General features: G+C 41.9%; 1 protein-coding gene across 3 annotated transcripts in view; it reads left to right on the top strand.

Moving 5' to 3' along the window:
* MTFR2 (mitochondrial fission regulator 2) overlaps positions 1-13,105 on the top strand; it is a 24,473-nt gene extending 11,368 nt beyond the window's left edge. The window contains exons 2-8 of one of the 3 annotated variants that reach the window (XM_015572064.1): positions 2,114-2,229; positions 5,330-5,434; positions 5,874-5,986; positions 6,926-7,158; positions 8,983-9,343; positions 11,288-11,479; positions 12,999-13,105. In XM_015572064.1, the coding sequence (XP_015427550.1) occupies positions 2,167-2,229; positions 5,330-5,434; positions 5,874-5,986; positions 6,926-7,158; positions 8,983-9,343; positions 11,288-11,479; positions 12,999-13,092 (1,161 nt within the window). In that variant the 5' untranslated portion in view covers positions 2,114-2,166 and the 3' untranslated portion in view covers positions 13,093-13,105. Of the gene's footprint in view, positions 1-1,726; positions 2,230-5,329; positions 5,435-5,873; positions 5,987-6,925; positions 7,159-8,982; positions 9,344-11,287; positions 11,480-12,998 lie in introns of those variants that run through there. The other 2 variants (XM_015572066.1, XM_015572065.1) reach the window with 2 other exon arrangements.
* Positions 13,106-13,520: the final 415 nt, after the last annotated feature.

The raw sequence follows: 13,520 nt of genomic DNA on the forward strand, positions 1-13,520 counted from the left end.
GTCGACAGAACCTGGCTGGAGAACCTGGAGAACCTGTCTGTAGAACCTAGCAAGAGAACATGGACACAGAACTTGGCTGGAGATTGTGGCTAGAGATCCTGGCAAGGCTGCTAATCAACTGAACGCTGTCTCCGTGTCATTCCTTCTTCGCCGACTCCATCCACACCTTTGGGGACCCCTGGACCTGCTGGGGTTGGACCCCGGCATCATCTGGTCTATCCGGTCTAATTAGCATGCTACCCTTTTTATTAGTATAGATACAGTATCAGGCTTCTAAAGCACTGAAGGTACAGCAGGGGTCAAAACAAAGCTTCTGTTCTGGAGTTCAGAGTTTAGGTTGGCTGCAGGGGGAGCATAAATACAGGGCTGGGCAAAAAGCAGGTTTACAGTGGTTTGGATAGAAAATAATACAAGGATAAACAGTTTCAGGTACAACTACCTACTTTTGCCCCACCGTGTACTATACAGGGTGACAAGTGCTATAAAAAAAAGTAGGAAGGAGAGTGGAGAGAGATGGTGCTCAGAGAAAGCCTCTCTCCAGTCTCCACTAGAAGGTGAGCTCCAGGAGGTAAAGGACCTTACCTGTCTTGCCCATCATTGCAATTCCCCCTGCACAGTTGGTCTTAGGTTGTCATATAACTAATTCATCCCTCAGATCAGAATTGAAAATTGGAATACCACCTGTTAGGACTTAGGGATCACTTTGCCATCCACGGTGAGGCCAGGTCAGTGTCCAGCCCGCATTTGGCAGCCTGGATACCAGGAGCGTTTCGTGAAAGAACATTCTAGGTACTGTAAAGCTGCAGATCCCTCGAGGACAGTGCTGAGCTCGGGCTAGTCCCATAAGCATATGTTCACTCTCTGAACGAATAAATGATCGAACAGCAAAAGCCCAGTGACTTTGGAGAGTGGCCCCGTTTCCGGTCTGGGGGTAGGGGCGGCGAAGATTTTTCTGCGCAGATCTGTGTGGAGCAGGAACTCCGGGTCGCGGGCCTGGCTCAAGGGCCCATAATGATTCCACAGCACCCGGCTGTGGACACCCGTTTTGGACAGCACCGGAACCAAAACCGCGCCCCCAGCGGCCCTTTGCAGCCTGCCCCCCGCCCCCACTAGCTGCCTATGGTTTCCATTGGTTGTCCCGCGGAAAGCCCGCCCTCTTAAAAAAGAAAAATCCTAGTAGTCTGTCCAAGTAACAGTAATCCGATTGGTTATCGTACCACCAATCACAAGCAGCAATCTTCAGCCTTGTCCAATCACATCGGGCGCAAGTCACGGCCCGCGGAGTTTGATTTTCGTCCAGGGACGCGGAAGTAGCGGGACCGGGGAGCAGGTGGAATTACCCAGGCAGAGGTGGGGCTCCGCGATCCAGACCCGGGTCGCTGGGGGCGTTGTTACCGCCGGGGGCCCGCAGGCCGAGCGCGCGTCCGGACACGGGTCTGAGCGCCCTTGGGGCTTAGGCAACGGAGGATTCCGAGTCTGAGCTCCCTAACGACCGCGTCTCGGCGTCCCGAGTGGGCCGGGGGCTCGGCTTGGGAGGAAGGTGAGCGAGGCGACTCCGCTGGTAGGAGAGCCCCCAAGGACTCGTGCGGCCAGAGCGCGGGAGCAGCCGGGCGCAAGTCTCGGCCAGTTAGGTACTCGTTGGGTGACTAAGTGAAGTCACCGATTTGGGGTTCACGTTCCTTTTCTTTAAAGTGAGCGAGGAGTGCTGGAGGGTGTTGCACCTGTGTCGGCCCCCTGCCTGCTTTCCAGGGTGGGCGGACCACATCCCTCTCCCGAATCCGTCCGCAGCTGTCAGGTCAGCGGGAGCTGCTCTGCCCCGGCCAACTCGAGGGCTTCTCTGCTAAGTGTCCGGTCTCTTGTTGATTGACATTTATGAGGCTTAAACAGCCCATGAGCTTGTAATGCAATTTAACGGATACATGGAAGCTTCCTGTACCAAGCCTTCCCCAACCCCCATGCCCTCTCTCTTTGACGTCCTTCAAAATAATGCCGGCCCAAAGAGATTAGTTGAGGGTGTAATGTGTAACGGTAGGACTTGTAGTTTATTTCATACAATTTATACAGCAACTATTTATTTGTCAAGAGTAATAGTCTCTAATTTTTTTTTCTGAAGGTATCAAGAAACTGATTATGTTTCTTTGAATTTCTTCTGTGTTTGCTTCATCAATGTCTTTCATATTGAATACCTTAAGAGAGATACTGGAGTATTTCGGTGTTCCCATGGACCAGGTAAATGTTTTTAATGGATTTGAATGAACCTGTTGTAGTTGTTCTTGGGTCTCATTTTGAAAATGATTTATATGTAAGCATTTAAGGCGAAATTGTTATTTCTCTGTAGGTGTGACTACGATGAGTTTGCAATAGTTTACCTTTGATAGTTTGATTTTAAAAAGGGATAAGATTATTAGGAACCTGTTTACCTGATGGGTCAAATGCCAACAAAAGATGCAAACAGCCCTGAACGGTTTGGCTCAGTGGCTAGAGCGATGGCCTGTGGACTGAAGTGTCCCAGGTTCAATTCCGGTCAAGGGCATGTACCTTGGTTGTGGGCACATCCCTAGTAGGGGGTGTGCAGGAGGCGGCTGATCGATGTTTCTCTCTCATTGATGTTTCTAACTCTCTATCCTTCTCCCTTCCTCTCTGAAAAAAATCAATAAAATATAAAAAAATATGCAAACAAACAAAATATAGGCATGACCTTCATGGAATTCCTTTTATTGCATAGGCAAATTACATTTTTAATCATCTAATCATTTTGTTAATGTAAATGGCAAGTTATAGCTCAAAATATTCAGAATAAATCAGAAGGAGAGAGGATGACTTAAGTCTGAGAATGAAAAGCAAATCCACTTTTGTCTACTTACTGAGCATCTCCTACACCTAAGACAATATACTTGGTTCTGCAGGTGATACAGAATAGCAATACATCGTTTTTGTATTTATGGTGTTTAAAAATATGAGGGCTAGCCAACATTGCAGATAAGTATAATACAAGACTGAATATAAGACACAAAATAGTAGGGAGGTTTATAGAATAGACTTTTTGGTGTGTGAATTAGAAGAGAGTAGTCAAGGATAATTTCAAGATTTTAAGTAAAAGTAAGTTGAAGAATGATGGTGTCATCCTTATAAATAGGCAACTCAGTATGAGGAACTAGTTTGAGTAGGGAGATAAGGTCAGCCAGATGTGCTGTTAGAATAGACAAGTACAGGTATCCTGCAGATAATGGGATAAATGGTTCTAGAATGTAGGAAAGAAAAGACTTGATTCAGATTTGGAGTTATCTATGTTATTTTGAGATTTGAACTGATGGACTTTAATGACGTAATGGAAGATGCCATTGAAGCATTCTGAATTTCAGAAATAGTGATGTTGAAGATAACGAGGACTGAGTAATAGTTGAAGATTTATCATTCTATTATTGGTGCCTTTAGGGATTTCAGTAGGTAGGGAATGGCAATGTATTATAGTATGTAATTGGATATTCAACTGAGGAAGGGAGTTGGCATCAGTTTGTGAAAAGAAATCAAGAGAGGCCATCAACTTGAAGGGGCAGCAGGCATGAATATTTTTCTTTTCAGTGTTAGAAGTAACTTCATCATATTTTTACACACTGGGGAAGACCCTTATAGACAGGAAAATATTTAAGATACAAATGAGAGTGATTGAGCAATGCCCTGAAAAAGGTACTTGGGCAGAGCCTATAAATAAATAAGCCTTGGACAGAAGCTGGACAGTCAAGAGTAGAATAAAACTGAGAGATAGTGGGGAGATTTTGAATGGAGAGGAGTGCAAATTGAACTATATTAAATCATTGTCCTTGATTTTCTCAGTAATAGGAGAGGTGAGACCACTTATAGGTGATGAAAGCAGTGGTGTTGGGGATTTCAGAGATTGGCAATTGCTTGGGGCGACACAGAGAGCATAACATGTTATGAAGGGTTTGCACAATACCTGTGCAGAGTAATCTTTATAAATATTGTAGTTTCTTTCTCCCTCTCTTTTTCTTTTTCTCCCTCTTTTCCTACCTCTCTAAAATCAGTAATCATATCCTCAGGTGAGGATGGGGTAGTTTATCTATTAGTAATATGAGGACACATATCAAAAGGATGAACCAGCCCTAACCGGTTCGGCTCAATGGATAGAGTGTCGGCCTGCGGACTTAAGGGTCCCAGGTTCCATTCCAGTCAAGGGCATGTACCTTGGTTGCGGGCACATCTCCAGTAGGCGGTGTGCAGGAGGCAGCTGATTGATGTTACTCACTCATCGATGTTTCTAACTCTCTATTCCTCTCCCTTCCTCTCTGTAAAAAATCAATAAAATATATATATATTTTTTAAAAAAGGATGAACCATTTTTGAGAGCATATCAACTGAAATAACTTGATAATCCCTGCTTGGTATGAAAGTCAGTCAAGTCAAAATGAGGGGCCCTGGCCAGATGGCTCAGTTGGTTGGAGCATCGTCCCGATATGCCAAGGTTATAGGTTTGATCCCCAGTCAGGGCACATACAAGAATCATCCAAAGAATGCATAAATAAGTGGAACAGCAAATCAGTGTTTCTCTCTCTCTCTCTTTCTCAAATCAATCAATTAAAAAAAAAAAAAGATCATCTTGTACACCAAAAATTACTAGTTCCATGCCCGGTCCAGTCACATCTAGGAGCAACCTATTGATGATGTTTCTCTTTCTCTCTCTCTCTTTCTTTTTCTCCCTCCCTTCCTACCTCTCTAAAATCAGTAAACATATCCTCAGGTGAGGATTTAAAAAAAAAAATGAGGGTCCTAGATCAGGAATAGAAGAAGGAGGTGAAATAATAGAAATGATGAAGATGGTCAATGGCAATGAAGGAATGAGAGTTAGAAGGGTAGAAGTTCGTCAGGATGGAAATTGCAGAGCAAGATATGAAGGGACCGTTCAAGTTAATCAAGAATAGGGTGACTATGCATAGTACGTACTCTCACTGCAGTGAAGCCGCTAGGCCGGTGGCTCTTAGCGAGGGCACACATGAGTGGTAGCAGGACACTTTAAATACAATTGCTCAGGCTGGCAGAGATTCTAGTGTTAATAGCTCTGGTATCTACTAGTATATCCTCAAGGCCACACTGTTCAGTATAGACACCACTGGCCAGGTATCATCTGTAATTGCTTGAAATGTCTGAATTGAGATCTGGTTTGGTGCAAAATGTAATTCTTTGAAGACAAGACTTTGAGAACACCGTTCTGTATTTTCTTTTAAAAAATAAACGTGATTGCATCTTTTGCATTAGATGTATAACGATACCTAAGATAGAGTACTTTTTAAAACAACTTTTTATGTTCCAATAGCTTTTGCAGATTTGGGGAAACAAAGGTTATGGATCAGCTCGGAGTATTGTTCGTATTATTGGGAAAATTCTTCCTTTAGAAGCTTGTCGCCGGCCTGATTTCGAGGTATGTCAGCCAGCATGCAATGTTGAATCACTGTGTATAAAATAATCCTAGGTAACCCAGGGGATACAGGATAGAACAAAAGAAGAAATATTTCCTGCAAAGACCTTTATCTCTGGGAACAAGTCATCACGTGTGTTTTTGTGTTTATTTCTTTAAATAATTACATTCAAAAATGGGCAGGTACAAAGCAATACCAAGTATTTTATTCTTATAGTTTGTGATTAATGATAGATGACATTAACCAGGGGAGAGGATATTGCTACATGTATAGTCTTGGGGATAATATTTTCCTCAGTATTTTTTCTTACTAATAGGTGCATGGTTTTCTACTGAATATCCCTTTTCCCGCTTGGATTTTTAACTTATTTAATGTCCATGGCATGTGTCTCCCCCCTACTCCCTACAGAGCTCTGACTTTGTTTTCCTTTTTTCCCTTTAGCTGATCCCCCTCTTGAACTCTGTAGACTCTGGTAACTGTGGCTCTGTAGTTCCATCTTTTGCTGATATTTTCTGTGTGGCAAATGATGAAGAATCCATTTATCTCAGATTTCGGTAAATTTATATACTGATCTTGGAAGGTGGGGTATGGGCTGTAATCTGAATTCTTGGACGTGCTCACGTTCAGACTCAGTGGGCCTTTTCGTGTTGTCCGTCTCTCTGCTGCGTTGTGTCTGACTAATATTTTCCTAATGAGGATGACTGCTTGTTCCTCATGTTTAGTCATTTTTTCTTACTGAACATTTAAACCTAGCACCAGGCCTAGGAAGGAATGATATTTAAACAGCATCACAGTCACTGTGTTTGTATTTATGAGAAAGCTATTTCCTGTACTAGGTAACTAGGTTTATTTTATTTCATATATTTATTCAAAACTTAACCTAGTTCTTACAGGCAATGATGTTAAACATTATTTCAACATTTGTGTGTGTTTTCTCCTAGGGAGTACTAACATGTGTTAGTATATTCCGATGCAGGCTATAAGCACAACCAGGCTCAGTTATTGAAATACTACGACTAAATTTTTTACATGTCAAACTGGGTTATCAATTTTCAAGAAATTAGAATACCGTAAATTTACTCTTAACATTGTACTGAATATAAGGCCTTTCAGTACTGTGTATCCAGAACACAGAATTTCTAAATAAAACAACTTGTCGGGGGTTTAAAGTGAAAAGGCAGGACAGTTACAGGATAATTATTTTTGTTTTACAGTCTAAAAGCAGGGCTTGTTCCTTCGTTCACTGACCACTTATTGGTCACCTATTAAAAGTTAATTTCTGTTTTACATCCTGAGAATACACAGTTATGTAAGATGTTGTGTTTGTCCCCAGTGAGTCTAGAGATAAGTCGCGGGATAAGGAGAGCTACTCTGATTCTGTCTTGGTGTCTGTATTCCTCTTGGACTGAAATAATTTATTTCTTTTGGAAAATTTCCCTCCCCCCTCCCTTTCCCTCTCTCCATCCCCATTTCTTCCTTCTTTCCACCCCCAGAAATGGTATATGGAAAAATGAGGAAGAGGAGACCGAGGTTTTCCATCCTTTGCAACTAGTTCGGGATCCACCGTCACCTGGTCTAAGACATAACAAACCAATGAAGAGTTCTCAGCCTGTAAATGAAGCTGCAATTAAAAAAATAGCTGCCCTTGAAGACGAGCTCACTTTTCTGCGTTCTCAGATTGCTGCAATTGTGCAAATGCAGGAGCTGAAAAACAGTACTAACTGTGGTAAGTAACATTGGGTTTTTGTTTCAGGTAGATGGTACTCGCCTAGTATTTCAGCCAGTACAGTTCTGAATAAGAACGCTTGATGTTTATGTATCTCGTGAATGTCATTAAATACGAGAAGATGCTGGCTATATAAAAATGTTTTGTTTGATGTTTATTTAGAATAAATTAAGACACATTTGGCCCTGGCTGGGTGCCTCAGTGGATTGGAGTGTCATCCTGTACATCAAAAGGTTGTTTATGGTCAGGGCACATACGTAGGTTGCAGATTTGATCCCTAGTTGGGGCGCATCTGTGAGGCAACTGATCGATGTTTCTTCTCTCTCTCTCTCTCTCTCTGCCCTCCTTCCTCTCTCAAATCAATGAAAACATATCTTCAGGTGAGGATTAAAAAAAAAACAACTATCTCCCTCATTTGTATTAAGGGAGATAGTTTTGGTTTAAAGAAGAGCTAACTATACTGCAGAAGATAGTAGTTTTGTACTGAAAAGCCGGTTTTCTAAGTAAACTTTTCTAAATCTTCAGAAAAGCATTGGAAATTTAAGAGGAAGAGTGCATTAATTTGAAAGATTTGAGATTTCATAGATTTGTAGTTTGAAGTTACTGCTGCTATTTCACCTCGTTAGGAGAATAATGTTCTCTAGATGACCCTTTTCTAAATTTTTAGAGACAAAACTTGCTTTAACCTATAGACATACACACGTAATATATATAGGTGTACACATACACACACACACATATAACTTACATATAACAATGTATATACATTATACTATAAATAGAATATATAATAGATATGACATAATGTGTAATAATAAAAATGAGATGTAAATACACATTTTTTAGCAATCATGTGCTACAGCCTTTTAGGAGCAAATCTCTTATGAAAGAGTTAGTAAAGCAGTCCCCCCTTTTCCAAGGGGGGTACGTTCGAAGACTCCCGGTGGATGCTTGAAACCACTGTTAGTACTGAACCCCTATATATACTCTGCTTTTTCCGATAAATACATCCCTTTTCACTTAAAGGAAGCACTTCCCGGCTTCCCTTTGGCATATCCGAATTGCCAGCATCAGTACTGTTTTGCTTTGGGGTCAACATTAGGTAAACTAAGGGTTACTTGAGCACAGCATTGTGACACCTCAGCAGTCGATCTGATAACCCAGACAGCTACGGAGTGAGTGATGGGTGGGGAATGTGTACAGTGTGGAGATGCTGGGTGAAGGGATGACGATTCATGTCCTAGGTGAGCCAGAGTGGGACAATATGAGGTTTCATCGTGCTACTTAGAAGGGCACTCAATGTAAAACTTACGAGTCGTTTATTTCTGGAATTTCCATTTGATGTTTTGGACCAACGTTGACTTTGGGGAACAAACCATGGAAAGTGAAAATGCATAAGGAAGACTACTGTACTCGACTCATCCTTAAGCTCTTGCCTAAAGTGTATGCTTGGGTGTTTATCACAGAGATACCATTTTGAGTGTTTCTAACTATAAGTCCTTGATCATGTTTTAGCTTTTTAAAATAGAGGATGAAATTTAGATTGTATGTGAATTACTGAAAAAGCACTTTTTATTTTCTCTTTGAAGTGTTTCTGCCTGTTCCCACTTTTAAGGGCCAGCACAGAGAACCCTAACTGGATTAAAAGTAAATTTCCTATTTGGCTTGACTCTTACAGAAATGACAAAGCAGATGGGATTGCTTCTCCTTTCTGGCCACATCATTATTTTAGCAGCATTACAGAAATTGTTTGTTTTGGTTTTGATTAGTGTTACGTGAAAGAGAATTTTGCATGATTTTTCAACAGACTGCTTTGTTTTTTAGGCTCCTTTGACTCAACTGATGGGCCTAGTGGTTTGGGACAAGTGCCATCATCAGGAACTGCTCGACTAAGTGTCAAACCAGATCCATTTTCAAGTTCAGTGCTTCCCGCTCCTCCTCCTCCTCCTCCACCCCCTCTGCCCCCTCAGTTTTCTTCTCTGCAGCCTCCATGTTCTCTTGTGCAGCCAGAATATACTCATATTTGTGACTCAGATAATATAGCAACTGAAGTGAGAAAACAGCACCCAGGTGCTAGTAAGACCCATTATAATCGTCATTCAAAAAACCAGAAAAACAAAGATGTTCCAAACATGTTGGATGTTCTGAAGGATTTGAATAAGGTTAAACTTCGTGCTATTGAACGGTATGTTGTCATAATTTGAGAAATGAACCAAAATTTTATCAGGAATGTTTTAAAAAATTATATTTATTAAACTAAACCTATACACATCTTCTCTTTTATTCCCTTTCACCCCAAAAGGCCCTCCCAGAGAATCATTTCAGTTTTTTGACTCTTCTAGTATATTAGCTCCATAGTTTTGAAAAAACATACTTTATTTGCTGTTTCTTAATATTTTATCTATATTTTCTTCCCACTGTTAAAGATTAGGAATATATTCTCATAGACATTCTACCCTCACACACAGGCACACATACACTTATTACATCTTCCCAGTATCGTTAAATCACAGTCTTTAGTTAAGCTGGTGTGTAGAATGTTGTTGATTTTGGTTTCTAGGTGTGGTTCTGAAACCTTAATTATCTAGTGATGTGGGACCTAAAAATTCATGTTTAAAAGTGAGCCGGTGAAAAGCCGCTTGCAGGTGCTTTGTGTGAGGGGGCGTGTCCGCCGGGGGCTTTACAGTTTAGTGAGTGAGGAGAGACCCTGGTCACGTTGTTGGCCAGACCCCAGGTTTCAGTAGTTGTTTGTCTTTTCTCTGGGGCTTGAGTTTTCCTAGGAAGTTCTTCAGTCTCCTTCTTGGTCAGGAGAAATGCGAGTTACACGGGGCATGCAAGCCAGGTAGGAGTTTATCATTCTGTTTGTAGACTTTTTTTTTTAAATTTTTTAAAATATATTTTATTGATTTTTTTATAGAGAGGAAGGGAGAGGGATAGAGAGTTAGAAACATCGATGAGAGAGAAACATCCATCAGCTGCCTCCTGCACACTCCCCACTTGGGATGTGTCCGCAACCAAGGTACATGCCCTTGACCGGAATCGAAACTGGGACCTCTCAGTCCGCAGGCCGATGCGCTATCCACTGAGCCAAGCCCGTTAGGGCTATAGACTTTTTCTTAATACCTCTTTCTTAATACCTTCTGTCCCACAGAGCTCAGATTCCATCAGTATGCAGCTCAAATTCCTGTACTCTTCCTGATCCAACTGCTACTCCCACCTGAGCCCCCATCCCATCCAGCTTGCGCCCTGCAGGGATAGGTCTCAGGCAGAGGCCTCCCTGCCGGTCTCTTGGTTTTCCTCCTTGCCTCCTCCACTCTTCTCCATGTAGTAGCCAGACTGTTCCTTTAAAAACTGAAGTCAGTCATGCCTTTCCCTGTTGCAAACCTCTGGTGGTTTTCCATGAGCTTAGAAGAAAACAGACACTTTGCTGGGGCCTGTAAGTCCCGCCGGGACCCAGCCCTGGCTTCTCTCCAACCTCAGGCCCTACTTCCTGTGGTACTCGTGGTACGGCAGCGAGTCCTGGTTTCTTCCTCCTTTTCTCACAAGCACCAAGCTCCGTCCCGATGGATCCACCAATATTTACTCTTAAGCTGACAGCTGGTCATTTCCCTAAAGAGGCTTTTCCTGGTCATCTCATCTGAAGCGCTTTCGTCTAGTCACTGTCACGTTGACCTGCTTATTTTATTCGCAGCACTTGCTGCACCCAGTCACCCTGCTTACCTGTTCATTGACCATCTGCCCCCAGAATGTCCCACGGGAGCCGGATACTGCCCTGCCCTCGAAGTGTCACAAGGAGCCTGGTCTAATAGGCATTAAGTGAAGGTGGAGTGAATGACTAGCCGAATGCTTCTCTTTTCATGAACTCTTTTTTAAAAGTTCTTAAATATGTTTTTAAAATTTCCCCCTGAAACACTCGGTGATTTAAAATAAAGATCTTCGGCACAGAGATTTTTGATGAGTCCTCGGCCATACCAAGGTCGTGGTAGAGCCCTACTTGGTTTTCTGATTTGTGGTAAAAAATTTCACTCTCTTGACCTATTAGATTGTAGTGCATTATGCTTATATCTCTGCTGTGCTTGTTAACAAGGAGCTTAAATTACACCAATTTTAATTTATTTTTTTTAAATAGGTCACCTGGAGGCAGACCCATTCGTAAGAGGAAAAGACACAGTTCGCAGTGGGACCCAGTGTCTTTAATTTCCCAGGCACTGAAGCAGAAATTTGCGTTCCAAGATGATTCCTTTGAGAAAGAAAATAGGTCTTGGGAGTCTTCGCCATTTTCTAGTCCAGAAACTTCAAGGCTGAGCTCTAACAACGTAAAGTTAGTTTTTCAGTTTTTCTAAAGTGTATTATTTATGACCTGTCTTTGCCTTCAAGTTCTCTTAAAGTAACTGCAGAATGGGCTACCCCAGCTTGTCACACTCGTGGCCGGCGGGCTGCATGCGTCCGACCGCGAGTGTGACGTGTTTGGGACACAATTATTTGTTGGCGCTGCTAATGTTTCTGTCTTCGTTAGCTTTTACGTGCCCATTTTAGCTTTCAGCCTTCTATGAAGTTTTTGATATAAAACATTTGAATTGGAAAATATGTGCACAAGCTTGTGCCGGTTCATCCGGGCAGGTGCTCGCCCGATGCTGCTGTCCACGGTGTGAGCTGGGGCCCACACTTTGGGAGGACACAGAAGAGCCGTGCCATAGGGTCACACCAACCACAGTCACGTGAGAATGCTCCATTGTTTCAGTCAAATGTAGACTCTGATTATTTAGGCAAATAGAATGTTAACTGTGCTTTTAAGACAAATGGGATCATTATTCTCTTTAGTGACAATACTTCTTGGTGGCTTAAAGGGCCACACTATATTTCCAACGCTTGACCCTGAAGCTTGCTCCTTACTTGAAGTATCTTTTTAAAATTTAGGCTTAATTCTAATTTTGAGGGTGTTTTTATTTCATCTCGTAGTTTAGCTGAGGTAGTACATGGGAGTAACTCTTGTGGAGAGGAGCAGGGTCTGAAGTCAGGTGGAGAGCATTCAGGGTGGCAGCCATCAGCAGAGGGGATGGAAAAACTAAGCAGCAGATAGCAACGCAGGGAGCACAGCAGAGCAGGGGGAAATTTTCCTACCGGGTCCTAGTGTGAGTAGTCTGAGCAACGGTGTGTGTGTACAGTATCTGATGTTTATTATGTTGACTCAAAATTACATCCTTCACTCTAAGAAGACAAAAAAGTATATAGATTAGAACTATAATAATAATAATGCAAATGTGCCTACAAATAAATGCTTAACATTTGTATATAAATTTAGAACTTGCAAAGTACTTTTTTACGCATAGTATTCAATCTTCACAGCAATATCCTAAAAATACAAAAAAAAAAATCTCCAGGCTAATATTACCTACTTTACACACGAGGAAAATGAACCTCCTGGTGTTTAAGTAATCTGCCCGTAACCCCACGTCTGATTGTCAGAGCTGTGGCCAGAACCTGGTTTATTAAAATTCTAGGGTGTTCGAAGTCTTCAGTTACCTGAGAAATTCACTTGGGTAACTGAACATACTGACTAGAACATCCTGTTTCCCAGCGACGTGGACTAACGAGGTGTCTCCGAGTTGTCTCCGGCTGTGCACTGTTCTGAGCATCTTCTCCCCAGTCAGCTGTGCGTCTTGGAGGAAGAGCATGTCTTTTTGTGTCGTTTCAGGGGCAGTGCCTGCCGCACGGCCCACTCTCAGTAACTTTATTGTTGAATGATTAAACCTCAAGCGGGCATTTGGTGCTGGTATTGCCGTTTTTTCTTTTTTTAAACGTTGGAATAATTTCTGTGTTAAACATCTGCTTTATTTCAGTTTGGACATCACATTTCACAGGCAAAAGGACAGTGACCTAAAGGAAGAACCGACAAACGCAAAAGGCGTCACGACCGAGGTGTGGGCGCTGTGAGCGGTGTCAGTCCTACAAGAAGAAACGCAGATTCGCCAGCTTGTCTTCCATTGCATGTTCATCTCTTGTTAGTGAAGCTTTTAAAAAACAATTTCTTAAAACAATTATGACATCCTAATTTAAGAGCCTTTGAATCTTTTAAAAATTGTTGGTGATTTGGTTTATTTGACCTCCAGAAACTTGGGAGGTTTTTAAAGAATGTAATTGTTTCACTCAGATAGTCATAGCTTTAATCATATAGGTTGAGCCTCCTAAAAGTTCTTCCTGAAGGTGATGATTATTTTTTAGAAACTGATTTGATAAATGCTAGTATTTAAAGAATCGTCATAAGTTTTGCCTATACTTACTATGTAAATATGTATGCCTATCTTTTCCTTTTGTTCTACATTACAGTTATACTCTGTTCCTTTGTAAATAAAATAAATGTA

The sequence above is a fragment of the Myotis davidii genome, unplaced genomic scaffold, assembly GCF_000327345.1.
Source record: "Myotis davidii unplaced genomic scaffold, ASM32734v1 scaffold266, whole genome shotgun sequence".
NCBI classification, from domain to species: domain Eukaryota; kingdom Metazoa; phylum Chordata; class Mammalia; order Chiroptera; family Vespertilionidae; genus Myotis; species Myotis davidii.